The 20,656-nt window shown below is 36.8% G+C and overlaps 1 protein-coding gene and 1 non-coding gene across 4 annotated transcripts in view; one reads left to right on the top strand and one right to left on the bottom strand.

The window, feature by feature from the left end:
* Fsip1 (fibrous sheath interacting protein 1) overlaps window positions 1-20,656 on the bottom strand; it is a 191,906-nt gene that overhangs the window by 9,720 nt on the left and 161,530 nt on the right. For all 3 annotated transcript variants that reach the window (XM_033765022.1, XM_010624649.3, XM_033765021.1), the window contains exon 11: window positions 11,022-11,532. In XM_033765022.1, coding sequence (XP_033620913.1) covers window positions 11,022-11,532 — 511 coding nt within the window. The remainder of the gene's footprint in view (window positions 1-11,021; window positions 11,533-20,656) is intronic.
* On the top strand, window positions 7,708-7,814 carry LOC117286599. Its single transcript, XR_004517767.1, has one exon. It is a non-coding gene; the product is annotated as a U6 spliceosomal RNA (small nuclear RNA).

Below are 20,656 nucleotides of genomic sequence, written 5' to 3'. Positions count from 1 at the left end.
TTTTCTGGTTCCATCCTCTTCTAAAGCCCTGCCTATGAATGCATGAGGCTCTTGGGGGACATCTAGATATAAACCATAACACTAGGCTTGCCTTACCGAAGTTGCTAAAGTAGATTCCCTAAACTGAAAGAAAACTCCCAATTGATAAGATAAAACATGTGAAAGCAAGACTAAGTAGTATAATACCTTGTCATATTCAAAAGGTTCTGATATATAAGGGTTGTGGTATGCAATTTTATCTGTACCACAAAGATTAAAAGGTTAAGCACATGGGTTGAAAGATAAAACTAATAAAAACAAGTGCTGCAAGAATAAATTAAGTTATAAAAATTATTTAAATTCTGACAAATTATAAAAAGTGAGAATGAAGGAGCAAAAGTACAGTTTTTTCTATTAAATTAAAGTTAAGTTGTTTTCAGCTTGAAATAGCCTACTATAAGTATAAAATGCTTTATATAAGCCTGATGGTAAGCGCAACGCAGATACCAATAGTAGCTATAAAGAACACAAAAGGAAAAGATTCAATGAAAAATCATAGAAAAATCATGAAACTATAAACAAAACAAGAAAGGAAGAAAGAAACAAAACATCTACAAAACAACCAAGAAACAAATTACAAAATAGCAGGAGCAAGTCCTTATATATTAACTACCTTGAGTGTAAGTGAGTTATAAAACCCATACAAATAGTGCATTAAAAAAATCATTCACAGGCCAGGGATTTAGCTCAGTGGTTCTGCCACCTGCCTTGCAAGTACAAGAACCAGAGTTTGACCCCCAGCACAAAAAAAAAAATCATTCACCACACTCAAATGAGTTTTATCTATGGAATGCAAGGATACCTCAACATAGGCAAAACAACATATGTTGTATACTGTATTAATATCATGAAGTATAAAAGCCACGTGACCATCTCAATAGGTTCAGAAAAAGCATGAGACAAAATTAAATACCCTTTCATGGTAAAAATAATCCCAACACTTCCCCCATACCTTTAAACCTTTTCTCCCAATTTCACATTCTCAATTATACCATTAGAATCGTATGTACAATTATAGAGGAAGTGGCAAGGGTAGGGGAAAGGAAATAAGGGAAAAGAAAAAATATGAGAAAATGAAAAAAATGGAAATAAAGTCTTTGTAAATAGGGAAGAGAGGAGGGGGTAAAGGGAGGGCAGGCCTAAGGGGAAAAAATGAAAACCAAGACCTGTCATGTAAAGGTACAAGACCCCAATGATAAATGTAACTATACTGTATACCTAAAATGTACCAATAAACTTAATGAGAAAATAAAAAAACATTTCCAAAGTACTATATAAAAAATAACAATAATAATAATCCCAATAGATTAGGTGTAAAGAGAACATACCTCAACACAGTAAGGGCCACATAGCACAAACATAACTAACATTTCATTCAACCATGAAAAGCTGAAAGCTTCTCCTTCAAGATCAGGGATTAGACAAGCATAATCACTGTCACCACTTCTGACTACCATGAAACTGAATGTCCTAACCACAGCAATTAGAAATAAAATGTATCTGGCTAGGAAATAAAAAAGTAAAATTGTTTACTGACAACATGATCTCATTTTCAGAAAACTAAATTTTATACTCCATCAAAAAACTGTTAGAATAAAAAAATTTAGAAAGCCTGCAGCATACAAAGATAACACATAAAAATCAGTAATATTACTATTATGTAATTAATATATCCAAAAATAAATTTGTTTAAAATTCTCATTTTTTAACATTATCATGGCTTTATTCAAAACACAGCTGCACAAGAGTATTAACTTTAAAGTTTTTAAGGAGAGGTTCTTGAGGAATTAAACACATTATATACATACTGCCATACAAAGAGCATTAAAATAGGACCCAAAACGTCTACAAAATATAAAGCCCACCCTTACTCATTTGCATGAAAATGCCACCCACAAAGCTATATAAGTCTTAAAAGTTATCTGGAGGCTCTAAGTGTTGTTCAAACCAAAGAACTCTAATTATGATCATATAATAAAATGACTGATAAGAAAGTTAATATATATAGGTTTAATTTTAAAAATAAGTTTTTTTCTAAAATGGCATAGTATGCAATGAGAAATCTTAGGGAACAAACAGGGCATTCCAGTTGTTAAATTAGGAGAAAAATGTCAGTCTTCTGGAGATTCCAGGCCCTAATAAATTTATCCCCAGTGTTTTCAGCCAGTTGTGTAACATTTTTAGTTTCTCCACAAATAACTTCATACTCTTTACTTTAAAGCGCCAAATCCTCCATTTTAAACCAAAAAAGCAGCAGCAATACTAAAGATGTTTGAATGTGTCCCAGTAGAGAAGCATAACTTCAATTTGCTGACACTTTTTTTTTAAACTTACAAATATTAAAAACGAAGAGAAAAAATTTCAGACAGCCAAGATTAAAAGCACAGTGCCTTGGACATGGTGCCTCCTTGACAAAAAGGGAGATGGAGTTGTCCCCCATTAGGGTCTATTTAGTAGCCTTATAAGAACATGCTCACATTTATCTCAAATATTGTTCAAAAATAGTCTTATTTATAGTAGCTAAAAGAAACTTAGGAATAAATTTAATTAATAAAATGATAGAACTGTATATCAAAAACTAGAAGATACTGATGGAAGAAATTGAAGAGACCAATAAATATAAAGGTAATCCTATATTCATGGATTACAGAATAAATACTGTTAAATATTTGTACTATTCAAAGTGGTTTACAGATTCAATGCCATCTCTGTCAAAATTCCAATGTCATTTTTTCAAAACAATCCTTAAATTTCTCTACAACTGTAAAAGACTCTAAAAAAAAAGACTGAAAAGCCAAAATACTCGTAAGCACAAAGAACAAATCTAGAAACACCACATTCCCTAATTTCAAAATATTTTATAAAACACTGGTAATCAAAAGAACATGGCATTAGCATAAAAACAATCACATCAATTAATGGAACAAAAAAACCTAGAAACAAACCCATGTATCTCTGATAAACTTATTTCTGATAAAAGTTCCAAGAACACACAACAGGAAAAGATCAGTCTCTTCAATACATGGCACTGCTCAGTCATCAGTAAGTGCCTGCAGACCCCAGCCAAAGGCGCACCCACATGCATTGGCCCAACCAGAAGCCCACTGGGACAACAGCAAAGCTCAGGGATCCAGAAGACCATCATTCTGAGCCCAGGAATTGGAGCAGTGGTGAGCAGTAGAGAGAAGGCCTCTATGAGACTTCTTAAGAACTGAAGTCTACTGGGAGAGCAGAGTCACCTCAATAAAGGTGCTGCAGATTGCACTGGTTGAAATAAAAAGACACCTAAACAATCAAAACCATACTTCCAGATTACCAAAGGCAACCCCAAGGGGTAACAAGATGGAACAATCTGAAACTCAACTACCTGGACTGCCTGAATGAGCAATGAAAGATCTGGAAAAAATAAAATCAGAAATAATTTCTCAGATAACAAATGAGAAGGTATTCATAGTGAAAGACATGATTAATAACACTAGAGCAGACACAGATATAAAAAAAAAAAAAGAGAGGAGCTCAATCAAGAATGTGATGGAATCCCAGGATAGGAAACAAATGGAATCCATAAAACAAATTCAAACAGATATCCAAGAGATTAAAAACTCCACTGAAATTTTATGCAGCAGAATGTGCCAATATGAGGACAGAATATCAGATATAGAAGACAGGATTGAGATTAGTGACCAGGAAAAGAAATATTTCTTAAAAAATCTACAAAAGGGACTATGAGAAATCAATCAGCAGCTGCTAAATGATGCAAAGAAGAATAACATAGGACTGTTCGGCATCAATGAAGAAACAGGAGATAGTGAAAATGACATTTAAAAAACAACTGTTCACAGAAGTAATGGCAGAAAACTTCTCAAGCAGGGGAAAAGAATTGCACATACAGATTGGTCAGGCATATAGGACTCCAACTAGCCATGATCCAAAACAAAATCTACACATAGGCATATAATAGTCAAGATTCTGAAAAACCAATAGAAAGAAAAAAGGAAATTAGAGAAAAGAAACAAATCACAAACAAAGAAAAGCCTACCAGAATCACAGACTTCTCAACACAAACCCTCAAATCAAAAAGATCCTGGAGTGAAGTATTTCAAGACCTAAAAGAAAACAACCTCCAACCCAGGTTGATCTACCCTGTAAAACTGACTCAAAAACAGCAGAGAAACAAGATACTTTCACAACAAAGAACTTTATGAATACTCCAAAATATTTTAAACAACATCCTAGGAAAAGATAATGAGGTTCACAACTGGAAGAATCCCAATAGAATGAACCCATCAGGCAAGAAAAGAAATTAAATGCAAAGGGGGAAAACCCAACAACAGGAAAAGATCATGAAAAGCGTAAGTCAATATATCAGTTATAACCATCAGTATTAATGGTTTCAATTCTCCAATCAAAAGAAATGGACTGGCAGAATAGGTCATGAAGTGAGATCCAACGATATGCCACATACAAGAAACACACTTAATTCAAAAGGAAATTCACAGACTGAAAGCTAAAGGATGGAAAACAATACTCCATGTAACAGGAACAAAAAAAAAAAAAAAAGCAGGAGTAGCTATCCTATTTGCAAATAAAATGGATTTCAAACCAACACTGATTAAGAGAGATAAAGAAGGACACTACATCCTTGAAAAGGGGACAATCCAAGAGAAAGAGATGACAATCATAAATATATATGTACCAAATACTAATGCCCCCAACTGTATAAAAAAATACTAACATACATGAAAAAAATCAAATAAGCTCTAATACAATAATAGTGGGGAACCTCAATACCCCACTGTCACAAATAGACAGATCAACTAGACAAAAAATAAATAATGAAATACTAGAACTCAAGCAATGGACTTAATAGATGTTTACAGAGTATTCCATCACAAAAAATCAAAATAAACATCCTTTTTAGCTGCACACAAGTCATTCTTCAAAAGAGACCACATACTTGCTAATAGAACATGTTTAAGTAACTACAATGGAATTGAAGTTATCCCCTATATATTATAGATCATAGTACAATGAATTGGAGATCAATAGCAAAAAAACCCACAAATATTTCATAAACACACGGAAATCGAACACTACACTCCTGAATAACCAATGGGTCACAGAGGAAATTAAAAAAGAAATTAGAAAGTTTCTACAATTAAATGACAATGCCAATACAACATATTGGAATTTATGGGACAAAATGAAAGCCATTTTACAAGGGAAATTCATAGTAGTGACTACTCATATTAGGAAAACAGAGTGAGCTCATATAAACAACCTAATGCTGAACCTCAAGCTTCTAGAAAAAGAATAGGACAAACCCAAAGCTCATACAAGGGAGGAAATTATAAAATCAGAGCAGAAATCAATGCAATGGACACTAACAGAATGATACAAAAAATCAATGAAGCAAAGAGTTGGTTCTTTGAAAGAATAAACAAAACTGACAAACCCTTAGCCAACCTTATTAAAAAGGGAAAGAAAAGGCCCCAAATCCATGCAATTTGGAATAAAAGGGTAAAATTACAACAGACAGAAATCCAGAGGATCATCAATACCTACTTTTAGAAACTATATGGCCATAAGATAAAAAACACAGAAGAAATGGACATATGAATTACCAAAGTTGAACGAATAAGACCTAAAAATTCTAAACAACCCAATTTCAATCATCAAAATTGAAAATGTAATTAAAAACTTAACAAGGAAGAAAAGCCCTGGTTCTGATAGCTTCAAGCTGAATTCTACAACACATTTAGAGAACTATTGCTACTAATGTTTAAATTCTTCAAAATTAAAAAAGGGAAATTGAAAGGGAAGTAGTACTCTTAAATTCATTCCTGGAATCAAGCATCATATTGATTCCAAAAGCAGAGACCCAACTGAAAAGAGAACTATAGGCTAATCTCCCTATTGAATATAGACACAAAAATCCTCAGTAAGACACTAGCGAACAGAATGCAGATCATCAAGAAGATCATACACACTGACCAAGTGGGATTCATCACAGGGATGCAGGGATGGTTCAGCATACACAAATCAATAAATGCAATACAATATATTAACAGAGACAAGCACAAAAACCATATGATCATCTTAATAGATGCACAAAAGGCATTCCACAAAATCCAACACCCATTTATGATTAAAAAAAAAACCTACAAAAAATTGGAATAGTCTGTCTTAAACTGGTAAAAGCCATCTATGAAAACCTAACAGCTAATACCACATTAAATGGTCAAAAACTGAAATATTTCACACTAAAATCAAGGATGTTTACTATCACCACTCCTGTTCAGTCTAGTTCTAGAAACATTAGCCACAGCAACTGGACAAGAGAAAGAAAAAAAAAGGAATAAAGATAGGAAGTATAGAAGTTAAACTGTCATTATTTGCAGATGACATGATACTCTACATAGAAGATCCCAAGAAATCCACCAGAAGTCTTCTGGACTTTATAAGCAAATTTAGTAGAGTAGCTGGATACAAAGTCAACATTCAAAAATCAATAGTCTCCCTATACACAAACAACAGACTCATTGAGAGAGGAGCAGTGGAAACAACTCTTATTACAATAGCATCTCCCCAAAAAAAGAAATACCTAGGAATCAATCTAACAAAAGAAATAAAAGACCTCTACTCTGAAAACTACAGCACTCTGAAAAAAGAGACCAAAGAGGATATCAGAAAATGGAAAGACATCCCTTGCTCCTGGGTAGAAAGAAGCGATATAGTGAAAATGGCCATACTTCCAAAACTGCTAGATAGATTTAATACAATCCTGACTGAAATTCCAACAGTATACTTCACAGACCTTGAGAAAACAATTCAAAAATTCATTTTGAACAAGAAGAGACCTAGAATAGCAAAAGCAATTCTAGGCAACAAAGACAAGATAGGGGGGTCTTACAATCCCCAACTTGAAACTATACCACAAAGCTACTCTGGTAAATGCCAGCAAAGAAACAGACCTGAGGATCAGTGAAACAGATTGGAAGATGAAGAAACACCTCCAGCTATACTCAGCCACCTCATCTTTGACAAAGGAGCCAAACACCCTCACTGGAGGAAAGATAGCCTCTTTAATAAATGGTGCTGGAAAAATTGGGTTTCAACTTGCCAAAGATTAAAACTAGACCTATATATCTCGCCAAGCACTAAACTAAAATAATAATGGATCAAAGCTTTAAACACTAAACAGAAACAGTAAACCAGCTGGAAGAGAAGTTTAGGTAGACCTCTTAAAGACAGTGGCATAGGAAAAGATTTCATGAACAAAACTTCAGTCACACATGAACTAGCACAAACAATCAACAACTTGGATTACATCTTATTAAAAAACTTCTGCACAGCAAGAGAAACCACCAACAGAGTGAAAGGGCAATCCACAATGTGGGAAAAAAAATTACCAGCTATTTCCCAGACAATGCTCTACTATCTAGAATATACAAAGAACTTAAAAAAAAATGAGACTTCCCAAATTGAAAGACCCAATTCAAAACTGGGCATCTGAAATGAACAGACATTTCTCAGACAAAGAAGTAGAAATAGCAAATAAACATAGAAAAAGTTCAACGTCACTGGTCATTTGAGAGATGCAAATGAAAACAACCATGAGATTCCACTTCACTCCAGAAAGAATGGCTGCTATCAAGAAATCAACCAGTGCTCACTTCGGCAGCACATATACTAAATTTGGAATGTTACAGAGAAGATTAGCATGGCCCCTGAGCAAGGATGACATGCAAATTCATGAAGTGTTCCATATTAAAGAAAAGAAATCAACCAATAACAAATGTTGGCAGGGTTGTGGGGAAAAGGGAACCCTTCTCCACTGTTGGTTCAAGTGTAGACCGATGAAACCACTGTGGTGATCAGTATGGGTATACCTCAAAACACTAGGATTAGAGGTCCCAGTTGACCCAGCTATTCCCCTGCTGGGTATCTTCCCAAATGAATCAAAATAATCATATCATAGCGATATATGTGCACTTATGTTTATAGCAGCACAGTTTGTAATAGCTACAACTTGGAAACAGCCCAGTTGCCCATCAACTGGTGACTGGATAAAGAAGACGTGCTTTTTTGTTTGTTTGTTTGTTTGTTTGTTTTTTAAGAAATGGAGTACTACTCAGCCATAAGAATGAGAAACTGGAAACATCTATACCTAAATGGATGCACACTGAGGCCATATTCTTAAATTAAATAAATAGGACACACATGTATAAATACCGAATAGTTTCTCTGGTGTGAGAAAGTGAAAGTGTAAATAAGGATCAAAATATACAATAGATAATGTGAAATAGGAAGAGAAGGCCCAAAGGGAAAGGGGTATGGGAAGGGAAAGGAATAAATATAAGAAAAGGAAAAAATGGAAACAAAGTTTTAATAAATAGGGAGGAACGGAGGGGTGGAAGGGAGGGCTGGAAAATGGGCAAAAAAAAATAAGAGGCAAGATATATCATACAAATCATATTGTATTCCTAAAATGTACAAATAAACTTAATGAATTTAAAAAATAAACAGCACTAGGAAAATGAGATATATATATTAATAACAATGACATTTGATTCTCTCAGACTATGTTCAAAAGTCAACTCAAAATACATTAAAAATTTAAATATAATATTTGAAATGATAAAACTACCAAAATAAAAGAGAAATACTCCATGAAATTGGTCTGGACAATGATATTTGGGATATGACCTCAAAAGCACAGGCAACAAAAAAAGAAATAGACAAATGGGTTTATATCAAAACTAAAAAGCTGTGCACAACCAATGAAGTAATGAACACAACAAAGAAGCAACCCACGGAATGGGAGAAAACATTTGAACATCCCACATCTGATAAGAGGTTAATGTTCAAAATGCAGAAAGAACCCAAACTAATAGAAAAAACATAACTTTATATTTTTAAATGGGCAAATATTTCTCAAAAGAAGACATACAAATGGGCAAGAGGCTCATGAAAAAAATGCTCAGCATCATTAATCATTAGAAAAATGCTATTTAAAACTACAACGAGCTATCATTTCATACTGGTTACAATGGCTGTTATTAAAAAGATGAAAGGTTTTTCACAGCAGAGAAACTATTTGGTATTTACACCTGTGTGTCCTATTTATTTCACTTAAAAGTATGGCCTCAATGTATATCCATTTAGCTATAAATGTCTCTAGTTTCTCATTCTTTATGGCTGAGTACTCCATTTTACATATATTTTAAAAAACACTTCTTTTTTATCTAGTCTCCAGCTGATGGGCCATTGGTCTATTTCCAGGATTTAGCTATTACAAACTGTGCCGCTTTAAACATGGGTGTGCATATATTACTGTGGTGTGTAAATAAGGTTCAAAATTTATAATTGCTAGTGTGAAATAGGAAGAAAAGGTCTAAAGGAATAGGGGAAGTAGGAGGAGCAGGGGAAAGGAAAGAAGGGAAAAGAAAAAAAGATGAGAAAAGTAAAAACATGGAACCAAAGACTGCAAATAAGGAAGGGTGGAGAGGGCGAAGGGAGAGCAGGGGAATGGGTAAAGAATAAGAACCATGATACATCATGTAAAGGTACAAGATCCCAATGATTAATATAACTGTATTGTATACCTAAAATGTACCAATAAAATTAAAGAGGAAAAAAAAAGATGAAAGCTAAGTGTCGGGGAGGATGTAAAGAGAACCCCTGCATACCGTTGGCAAGAATGTAAGCTGTACATCATATGGAAAAACTGTTGGAGGTTTCTCAAAAAACTAAAAACAGGACCACTGTATGATCCATTAACCCCACTTCTGGTCATATTTCCAAATAAATTGAACTCAGTTAAGTTGAAAAATACCTACACTCCCGTGTTCACGGCATCATATTCACAGTAGTCTGTTCTTCTGGTTTCCGAAAGAAGAGAATGTGAGTGTGTATGTGAAAATATCAAGGTAGGATGTGTAAAATGATACAACAGGGAACCCGTGTGCTTGAACTTTGAGAGGAGAAATAATACCATCAGCAGAGGGGGGCCCAAAAGATCACCTTCAGTGAGAGCAGGGTTAGAATTTAATAACATTAAAGGAATACCTGAACATTCCTGGGAAGAAAAGTGCCTGAGTATCAAAAGCATAGGAAAGCCCTAGGAATCCAAGGACAAAATTAATAATTACCTGAGCAACATTTAGTGACTAACTGGAGAAGGATAAGAGAACTTCAGAACAGGCTCTAAAGGCTTTCAAGAGCAAGTAGAAAGAATTTAGGTTTCATTCAGTAGCCAATGGACAGTCACAGACATTTTAAAGATGGAAAGTATGGTTATTTCCTTGAGGAAATCAGCTTAGTGGCAGAGGGAGAGGAAAGACCAGAGGCAGGGAGGACAATCACTTTGTCCAGATGTAGCAGGGAGAGAAAAAAAGGAATGGGCACAAGCAACACTGTGGGAGTATGCCAAACAATGCTCAAAGATTAGAAGTGGAAAGCAAGGGCAAGGCATAGTTCACTGAAGACTTGGATTTTGAGCCTGCATGAATGAGGAAACAGAAATCAAGAGGAAAGTCCAAAAGATAGGACACTGAAGAGTTAATTCAGAGTTAATAGATTGTAGACTTAAAAAGGAATAGGTGAATAAATATATGTAGATCTAAAAGGCAATATATTATAGAGTAATCTGCATTAGAGGTATAAGTTTTGAGAATTCAAAGAATGAAGCAAATCTATTTCAATTATTTGTTCCCATTCAAACTACTTTCTCTGAAATCAACATCATTTTCTGGATGACAAGATTAATTATCTTCAAAATAATGTATTTCATAAGGCTACTAATCTCAACCTTGCTCTCATAAGAACACTGATAAATATATTCTTATGTTCACATGCTTATTAATATCATCTGTGACTTGCAAATATATCTTTCTGTCCTGCTCTACCCCAAATCATAATATTATTATTGAGTTACCTCTATGAATTACTCCCCAAAACATATGTTCCCAAAGCCTCACCTGCTGTTGGTTCCTCAGAAAGGTTGAGTTGCAGGTGCTGGTCTTCTAATGAAAGGCTCCTACTGACACTGTACAGTGGATCATCCAGAAAAGAAGGCCTTTGCAGTCTCCCAATGCCAACAGTCTTTGACATAAAATAGTATTCCGTGTTACTAATAACCTCATCCTTGGAAAACTGGAGGCACTTCATTTTCTCTGCTTCGATGGCAAGAGCTTCTGACATATAACGCCCAGCCAGGGCTTTAGTGAGATAATAACCCATGGGAGCTTCACATTCTGCATTCTCTTGCATATTGACATCTTCCACCCCTGCTTTCTGGACTTCTGCATCTGATCCATTTAGTAACTCCGAAAGGATAGATCTGGAAAGCTGGGGGGACTCGGGTGTCTTATCCTCAGTATCTTCATTTTCTCTTTCGGAAATCCATGCAGTGATGGAATTCTGTCTGAATGTGCACTTATCCAGAAGATACTTTAACTGTTCATCAGAGAGAAGTGATGTGGAATCTAGCTGAGGAAACAAACCAAGTTTTTATAGACAATTGATTAAGTAAATGTGTTCAATTTTGGTTAAGTTTCCTGTAGTACAAAATAAATGCCAGTGCCAAGAATTCCCTCTATATCATACATCTAAGTAGGAAAATAATTCACTTTAAAGTATCCAAGTGCAGGAAAAATGTATGGCAGCCCTAAAGAATAAGCTTCAAATCATTCATGTACAACTATGGTGGGAGAAGGAATTCTATAACACTGATGAAAATAAATTACTATACCAAATTAATACTAACACCCTTTCTACATCTGAGTTTAAATGCACAGATCAGAAAAATAGCCTTCAATTGTAAAAGTTCTGGTTCATCAAGCAGGAAAAGTAAAGGCAATCTCCTCTCTGATAAACAGCCAGGAATCCTGCCATAATCTCTAGTACACATTTCTCTGTCTCCACTCTTTCCTCAAAATGACCCGCCACCACCCAAGTACAAAACTCTGGGGGTAGAGGGGGTCTCAGACAATGAGGGAGAACCACACCTGCCCCCTCCAGCTTTGCCACACCTACATCTATCCACAGCTTGCAGCACACAACACTGCTGAAGACAGAGCAGGAAGGGCAAAGGAACGGCACATCCTGACATGTGCAATGGCTTCAAAGCTACAGGTCTAGGCAGGGGCAGGGGTATTCCAAGAGTAGTGCATTGTGAATTAAGGACTGGATCAGACACACAGTATTCAATCTCTGCTTATAAGGACTGTCAGAACTGGCTGTTTCAGCCACCACCTTAAGGACTTCAAAACACACTTTTCTTTGATAACATTCTTAGGAAATATTTAAAAATTAATCAACTGAAAACAAAGGACCATGTTTTATAAGAATTCAACTAAACAGTGCTTGCTTCAGCAACACATACACTAAAATTGGAACAATACAGAATTCAACTAAACAACAGGTCACTTGAGCTTCAACAAAAATGAATAGTACTGAAATATATGTAAACATATTGGAAAAAATATGTCTCCTCCTCTAACGAATCATCATCTTCCTGCATTTACATGGTAAATTACCCAGGGAGACATTAATCCTTCTTTAAAGAGAAATGGATTGCCTGAGAAATAGAAGTCTACCATAAGAGATCTTAATGATTAATGTCAATGGTCTTAATTTCTGTTTTAGCAAAGTAAAAAATATTATTGCCTTGTTTTGAAAGTACACAGTAAGAAATAACTAAATACTCTGTATATGCAAAGCACCAGGGGGAAAAATTGCCATTGGAAGCAGTTAACTCATTATTATGGAATACTTTAATGTACAAACAATAAAAAGCATATAAAGCAAGCTTTGTATGCTTTGAAAATATATAATGTATTTTAAAATTATATTTAACTTCTCTACATTAAAACTCACACTGGCTAGTACCACTGTGAGCTTCAGAATAATAAAGACGTTGGAAATTTATTCTTACTCATCACCTGGAATACACAATTCAACCCATTCAAACATGTTAAGAAGTAGGAGTTGAATTGCGTATTAGCAACTCCTACTTTTGATCACTAACCACTTCAGGGAGTATCCAGATGTGGGACTTTACCCATCATCAGGAGTACTTCCTTCACTCTATCAGGGAGACCTGCCATAGTCAGCTAGAAAATGCAGGCAGGCCAGGTAGTACGCCAGGAACTTAAAATATACTTTCAAATTTTGTTAATATAAAACCGCTGTGGGTATGCAAAATGCAGGGCGAATGGTTAGATGTTAAACTTTTTATTACAGTAAAAGACACACTGCCATTAATCCTCCCTAAAAAGTACTTTTCCTTGCTTTGAACACACCCATCCCATCACTCTTGCCACTTTCTGAAGCAGTTCTGGAAGTGCTCTTTCATGAGTGTCTTTATGAGACGATATTAAAAAATACAATTAATGCTGCTGTCAAGTGTCATCCAATGGAAAAGCAGGCTCGTAAAAAACAAAACCAAAAAAATACAACATTATAATGTGTCCGCATCCTACTCATTCACTGGATCTGACAACATGCAACTTCTGGCTCTGCCAAAGTCAAAATGATCATGGAAGGTAAACATTTGGAATCAATTCAGGACAACGAGTCAATTATAACGGCACAGCTAAAGACACTCAGAAAAGAGCACCTCCAGAACTCTTCAGAAAGTGCAAGAACAATGAGATAAATGTGTTCTGAGTGAGAGGGAGTATTTTGAGAGGGATTAATGGCAATGTGTCATTTACTGTAAAAAATTTTAATTTAAACACTATTTTCAACCATGCCTTATATAATGAGCAGAAAATTCCCTAGGATTTAGAAAGAATCCACGAGAAAGTCACTCTCATTAAACATCCTCACTAAAGAAGGCTTATCATGATATTTCAGACACAGGGAAAAAAGTCAGTTCATATGGGAGTAGGAGAAAAAAGGATTATGGAAGAAAAGCTTCTAGGGAACAAAAGAGTAGGAAAGACTTGGTAGATAGGCCTGGCCACTTCCATAAATAATACTAATAGGATAGATATTTGGTAGTTCTGATGATGATGAATTCACCTAGAAACACAGAAAATGAAGCAAAGGAAAAAAAACAAAGCAATTATGAACTCTGGGAAAAACAAAACTTCTATAAAAAGGAAAGAAAACCAGTGCATTCAGATATATACACAAAAACATAAGCAAAACAAAGATAAAATAACTCCTAACCCCAGGACAAACCAAAAGCTCCAAAAGAAAGGATGCCAAAGGAAACAACTTGCTTTTGCTGTATTTACACAATCAGCATAATATAAATACTAAAGCTTGAGGTAACAAAAAAAAATTGTGATTTAACTCAGAGACAGAGGAGTGTTTGGAGTAACAAAGTTAAATCCTTGATTATTATTTCAGGAGCCCAATATATAATATCTAAAATGAATCAATTAAAAAGTTATTAAAAAACAATATAGAGGTAAATGTTAGGGGAAACATCTGAAGGAATTAAAAGTGATACAGGAGAACAAATCAAGATATAGGAAAGTCTGAGTCAAGGAGCTACTGTTTTGTTTAAAACATTTTAGCACAACTTTATCTTATTACAATAAAATATAAATTCACTTGAAATGAAATTTAAATATATTTACAAACCTAATGAAATTAAATTTAAAATAAAAATTTGAAATAGTTAAATGAAATGCCCAACAGATTGTATCTTTGGACATCAGAAGCAGAACCAGGCTTCATGAAGCCAGAAACATACATAATCTTGGACCACTAATGTATAATCTATGAGGACAGTAAGAATATAAGATTAAAATTATAAAGTCAGACACAAGTTCACAACACATTACTGAAATCTTGGAGAGTTAAGTCCATCTCTTACATTATGTGTTTAGGTTATTGACCAAGAATGCTTACAGAAGTGTTTGATATTTCTCTTCCCATTTCCTCCTCCCATTCACTTGAACAAGTGGTGGGCCAGTCCCTGCCTGCAACGACACTGGCTTTGTAGTAAATCTGGTCCTAGATCATCTAAGACAAAACGTAACACATTTCTGCCTCTGTGCATACAGAAACAAATGAACTACAATTACTCTGATCCTCACGGAGGAAACAGCTTGATAGGAAAGAAAACATAGAAGACTAGAACCTGGGCTTCTGTCCAAGCTCTGTTGCCTGTGCATGTCCCCCAACTTCTATCTTCACCTGTGGAGGGGCTGAAGATAATTTATAAACTAACTTCTTGCTCTGAAATTGCCGCTATAAATAACTACTGTAAAGCTAAGCAGAAGAGGCTGGAGGCAGATCTCACTGGCACAGTAAGCACTTGAGCAGGACCCTGGGCTCAATCTCCAGCACTATCAAAAATAAAAATAAATGAAAGAATATAATTTTCTATCAACATAAGAGTATAGCCCAGGGTATAATTATAAGAACAAAACAATCAGAAAAAAGAGGGCTTCTATTCAGTGTCCTTACAACATCAATGGTGGAATCAAAATATTATCAGTAAAAGTTAATCAAATATATTAGGTCCCCAATTTAAATAACTGGATTAGTGATTCTGGGTGGCAGTACAGAGCAGAAACTTCAACCGGACCAACCCATCTTTCTCTCTTTTGATTCCCAGCAGAGCTTTGCCCAAAGTAGAAGCTCAGGAAATGATTATTATGAGAATCACATAAGTTCAGGCTGCCTGGAATGCTTTATAAAGTACTATACCAATATAAGTTATTTATAAGTACTGGGTTGGACTAAAGGAGAGCTCCATCACAAACATCCCTATCCCTCTGGATAGTTAAAGGACTCTAACCCGTAACCTTTATCCAGAATGCTCTCCACACTCCTGAGCTAATAAGCTCAGTGACTAAGAGCAGTCAAGGACCACCTGCTTAAGGATGCACCTCTTACACCAGCTCTAGTTTTCCATTATTTCATAAACAAGTTATTATTCTTACTATTCCCTCCCTTCATAAAATTCAACACAGTGTCTCCATCTTAATCTTTCCAGATCAGAGCCCAATCTATTTTCTGTCTTTTCCCATCTCCATTTTAGTCACCCTTTTATTAATCTTCTTTCCTGTTTTAGCCAATACACATATAGTGCATAAGTAAAGGAATGCATGACTTGTAATTTTTCCTCAGGAGAAGAATATCATATATTTGTGATGCAAGTTCTCTTTCAGCTTGCTGGTCTTGTTGGCACATGGTTGATGTCTTACAAAGTCATAATATCTAGCATTTCTTAGGTACCTCCTCTGAGCCAGGCGTTACTCTAGTGTATTACACATAATGTTTCCTTTACTCCTCACAACAAAACTATAAAGTAGGTACTATTACTATTCCCACTCTATAAATGAAGAAACTGAGGGAGCAAGAACATAAGCAGCCTGTCCAAGGTCACAGAGCTACTAAGTAGTAGGTCTGGGTCCAGGGCTTATACGTCTACCACTAGGCTATGCTGCCTGTCAACTGTGAACTAGTTCTCTCTCCACCATTCTCCAAGTGTTCTTTTCCCAGCTGGCAACACAAATTAAAACAACAATGAGATTCCATCTTACTCAGAAAGAATGGTCATCATCAAGAAATCAAATAATAACAAATGCTGGTGAGGCTTCGGGGGAAAAAGGTATTGTTGGTGGGAGTGTAAACCAGTACAACCACTACGGAAATCAGTATGGAGATTCTGCAAAAAACTAAAGCTAGAAATTCTATTTGATCCAGCAGTGCCCCTTCCAGACATCATGCTACAGTGACACCTGTATAGTTCTGTTTATGGCAGCACAATTCATAATAGCTACATCTGGGAAGCAGCCTATCTGTCCTTCAACAGATGAATGGACAAAGAAAACATGCTATTTATACACAGTAGAGTACTACTCTGCTGGAAAGAATAGATCTGAATCATCGTTAGGGCAGTCGATACACCTGGAGTCCAAAATGTTAAGTGAAATAAATCAGACACACAAAATTAAATATCACATGGCTTATCCTATATGAGAAACCCAATATACAAATAAAGAGCAAAATAAAAGATAGATAATAGGAAATAGAGAGATAGATCTTTTGCAAATGGGAAGGGAACCAAGAGTTGGAGGCTGGGAGGAGGGAGGGGAGGGGCATGAAAAAAGAACTGAAATGTGTCCTGTGCATGTACCAACTCCCCACGGAGAATGTAATCATTATGTACTGTACACATGTACTAATACAAAAACAAAAACTGAAAACAAAACCAAAAAAAAAAGCCAAACATACACACAAAACCCTGTAGATTATTTCATATTTTCTGATCCAGACTAGCTTTGTGTTTTAGGCAAACATACAGAGTGTCCTCTCTTTCAGCTCATTAAAACATACACACACACACACACACACACACACACACACACACACACACACACACACAGAAACACACACACACACACACACACACACACACACACACACACACACACACACAGCAGCAGCTCCATTCCCAGGGTACCCATTTCTTATAGTTCTCCCCCCAGATAAATGTCCATTTGGTGTAGGAGCTAAGTCTGAGAGAACATCTTGTAACTGCTAGAGAGGGACAGAGACTGTTGGTTACCTCTTTCTTGTCCCAGCCTCCCTGCTATGACATCTCTCTAGCATTTTCCAGCCATAAAAATCTCCAGTGATTTGGCCAATGGGTTTGTTGACAAGGCAATCAAACTCACATCTCTAGTATGAACAATCAGAAAGGTAACTGCTATAAACAGCAGAGGCAATCTTGGTCTTTGATGTTAAATTTATACCAGGTATTTTTTCCCCAAACAGAGTTTTACAACACACCCCATAAAACCAAGACCATTATCACAAAGGACAAAGGGGTGGAAATCCACAATGTCCTAAATGATTAACAGTGACTGCACAGATGTAAACAGTTTTCAGTAACACCTAGTTCTACTTCAAAATAAGAAACTAGAAGACATTCCACCCTTTGCTTAATTACCAAGATACAAGTTTACAGCTCTCTGTAAACACCTAGGTAGCAGTTTATTTTAGTCAAGCCTTTGTAGCTATAAGGAACAGAAACCCTTATCTCAAAAAGAAAAAAAAAAACCGAGGTGATAGAGGTGAGGGCTGTTGTAGGATCTAAGAGTTCATTCCATGGACTCACAAACAGGAAATAAAAAATCAACAGGCTTTGTGAAGTCTGGAACTTGGAAGCCACTAAGAGCTAAAGACATGTTCTCTATCTCTCTCTTTATGGATCTCTGTGATCCCTTAACTCATGGCATGCCTGATGCAGGCACATCTTCCTCTCTACAAATCAGCCTTCTCTGCTTATGAATTGTTTCTATACTCTCACAACCTAAGCTTACCTGTGTAGCCTGAACCTGAAGAGTCCAGAGCCCACCAGTGATTGACTGTGGATATTTGAGCTCAAATATTCAACAAAGTGACCTCACCAGTCAGTGACATCATTTATGGACCTGCTATATCAGGCTCAAACGTGCACTGTGGGTCCAACATATATAGTGAAGATCACAGAGCCAGCAAGTCCATGCTTCTGCCAGGATTGTGGAGAGAGATGGTTCCCTAAAGAATAAGCAAGGTACAAGTAGTAGGGTAAGGACCACTCAAAAAAATCTACCACATTTTTAAATACTACTGCCATGAAATATACAATCCTCAGAAGGGTCATGCCACTTAATAAAACTCTACAGTTCACAAAAGATTAGCAATGAAAATATTTCCAAACTTCAATCTCATTAAATCTGAATATTCACTGGACAGTTAATTGAGATATAAAAAGCAAAACTACTTGTCAGTAAATATTCACTTGTGGATAGAACAATAAAGGAATATCAGATGTTGGACTATAGAGCAGCAGGACCAAGTCAAAACATTCCCAACAGGCTCATAGAGGCTAAAGGGGCTCATATCACTTCACATGGATCTTTTAGAATAAATAAATTCTAGTGGTGTTCATTTTAATGTCTGTACCAATGGCAGTAATTCATAGAAGGAACAGGCTGATTCTTTTTGCCCAGCTCCTTGCCTCCCTGTGTACCTACTCTAGTCTCCCATCTTCCTCTCTGACATGCAAAAGTGAGTCTGGCATGTGCCCTGCTCTTAGTCACATATCTATCATTTCCTGCTCACAGCCGGGACAAAGGGTCCTGGGGGACAGGGAAGATGTACCATATTTTTAACCAGAGGCTGTCTGGCCAGAAGAGAAGCTGAACTCTAGTCAAAAGGAAAGCAAAGGTCACTGCCAGAAAAACCATATAAAACAGTAGGAATAAGGGTTGAGGGAAGGCTGTAAGCAGTGAGTCAGTCCCTATGTTACAAGCTGGGTGGATCTGAAGAAGGAACAGCACTGAGGCTGAAGTAGATCAAAAGCAGTCACTCTGAGGTGCTCTGGGGTGAGGTCGTCAATGCTGTGGTGGGTGTTGGAAACCTACTGTGCCAAAGGGACTCTGAGGAGCCAGTCACCACCCTTCCCAGCCACCTATGTTTCAGGAACAGCTGGGTGGGAAGGGCTTTCCTGACAGGTTTGCCTCTGTGCCCCTGAGCATTCTGTGATGGTCCCTTTCCTGTTGCCCAAGATGTCAGGGCTCGCTCCGGGGCATCAGGAATCCATGTTTCTATTTCTGTCCACAGGACCAGATGGGTGGGCTGGCAGCAGGACTCCCCATTGACAGATGGGCATGGATGGGAAGAGCTAGAAGCAGGAGATGAGAATCCTTATTCCTGTAATTCAAACAAGGCCCAGCTTTATTTGCTGTCATGTTCAGAAGGGTGTGGATGTATGCAGAGAAGAACCAGACGAACTCTCCTACTTAGATATCTAGCAGAAGGGCTAGTGTAAAGGGCATTCTCATTTGCCCGCTTTGTGATACAATTACCATCTGAGGGTTACCAGCAGTTGATGATTTTCAGCAGTAGTGACAGCAAGTCCACTCATATCAGATCCCCTTGGTTCTGAACAAGTCATTAGAATGTGGGTTTTGTCACATATCTACCATTTCCTTTCCTGATACCGGGCTAGGGCTCTAGCTCTGAAGTGGAGTCTGGTATTCACACCCTACATTCTCAGCAAAACATGCTTGGCCTGATGAGGTGTGCAAATTTGCATAAAAAGGCTAGAAAAGGGTTCCAGACTGAGCAGTGGTTATGTTCACGGGGGCCTGGCCCTCCCTCCCACACTCACCCCAGCGAGGCATATCCCATGTCATATTAGAGCAACTAACTCCCACTACTCCCTAAACCTGCTGGTTTATCAGCTAGCACCAATAATGACTATCATTTTCATGGGAGAAGCCCTTCCATATTCTCATTCTGATGATGTCTGTTTTTACCACATAGAGACAAGTAGGATCAAGGGAAGTCACCGTGGGGTCAGAAGTCAAGTATGCCATTAGCCTATGTGACTCACAGTTTAAATGCCTCAACCTCAGAGGGACTCAAAATCAGCTGGCTGATGAATCAAGTTGGAGAATTTGGTGTAATTGAAACCTAAAGAATTGCTGTGTTCCCACAGGGGCCTCCTTTCTATAGCCATAAATCCTTTGTTTGACATCATCCAAACTTCACAAGTGAAGAGAACTGTGAGTTCGAGCCCAGCCTGGGCAACTTAGCCTTAGCCACTCAGCAAGATTGTCTACACACACACACACACACACACACACACACA

The sequence above is a fragment of the Fukomys damarensis genome, unplaced genomic scaffold (assembly GCF_012274545.1).
Source record: "Fukomys damarensis isolate Sample0158 unplaced genomic scaffold, DMR_v1.0_HiC HiC_scaffold_17, whole genome shotgun sequence".
Lineage (NCBI taxonomy): Eukaryota > Metazoa > Chordata > Mammalia > Rodentia > Bathyergidae > Fukomys > Fukomys damarensis.
The sequence above is the reverse complement of the archived record's forward strand: the minus strand, read 5'-3'. Positions and strand labels throughout refer to the sequence as shown.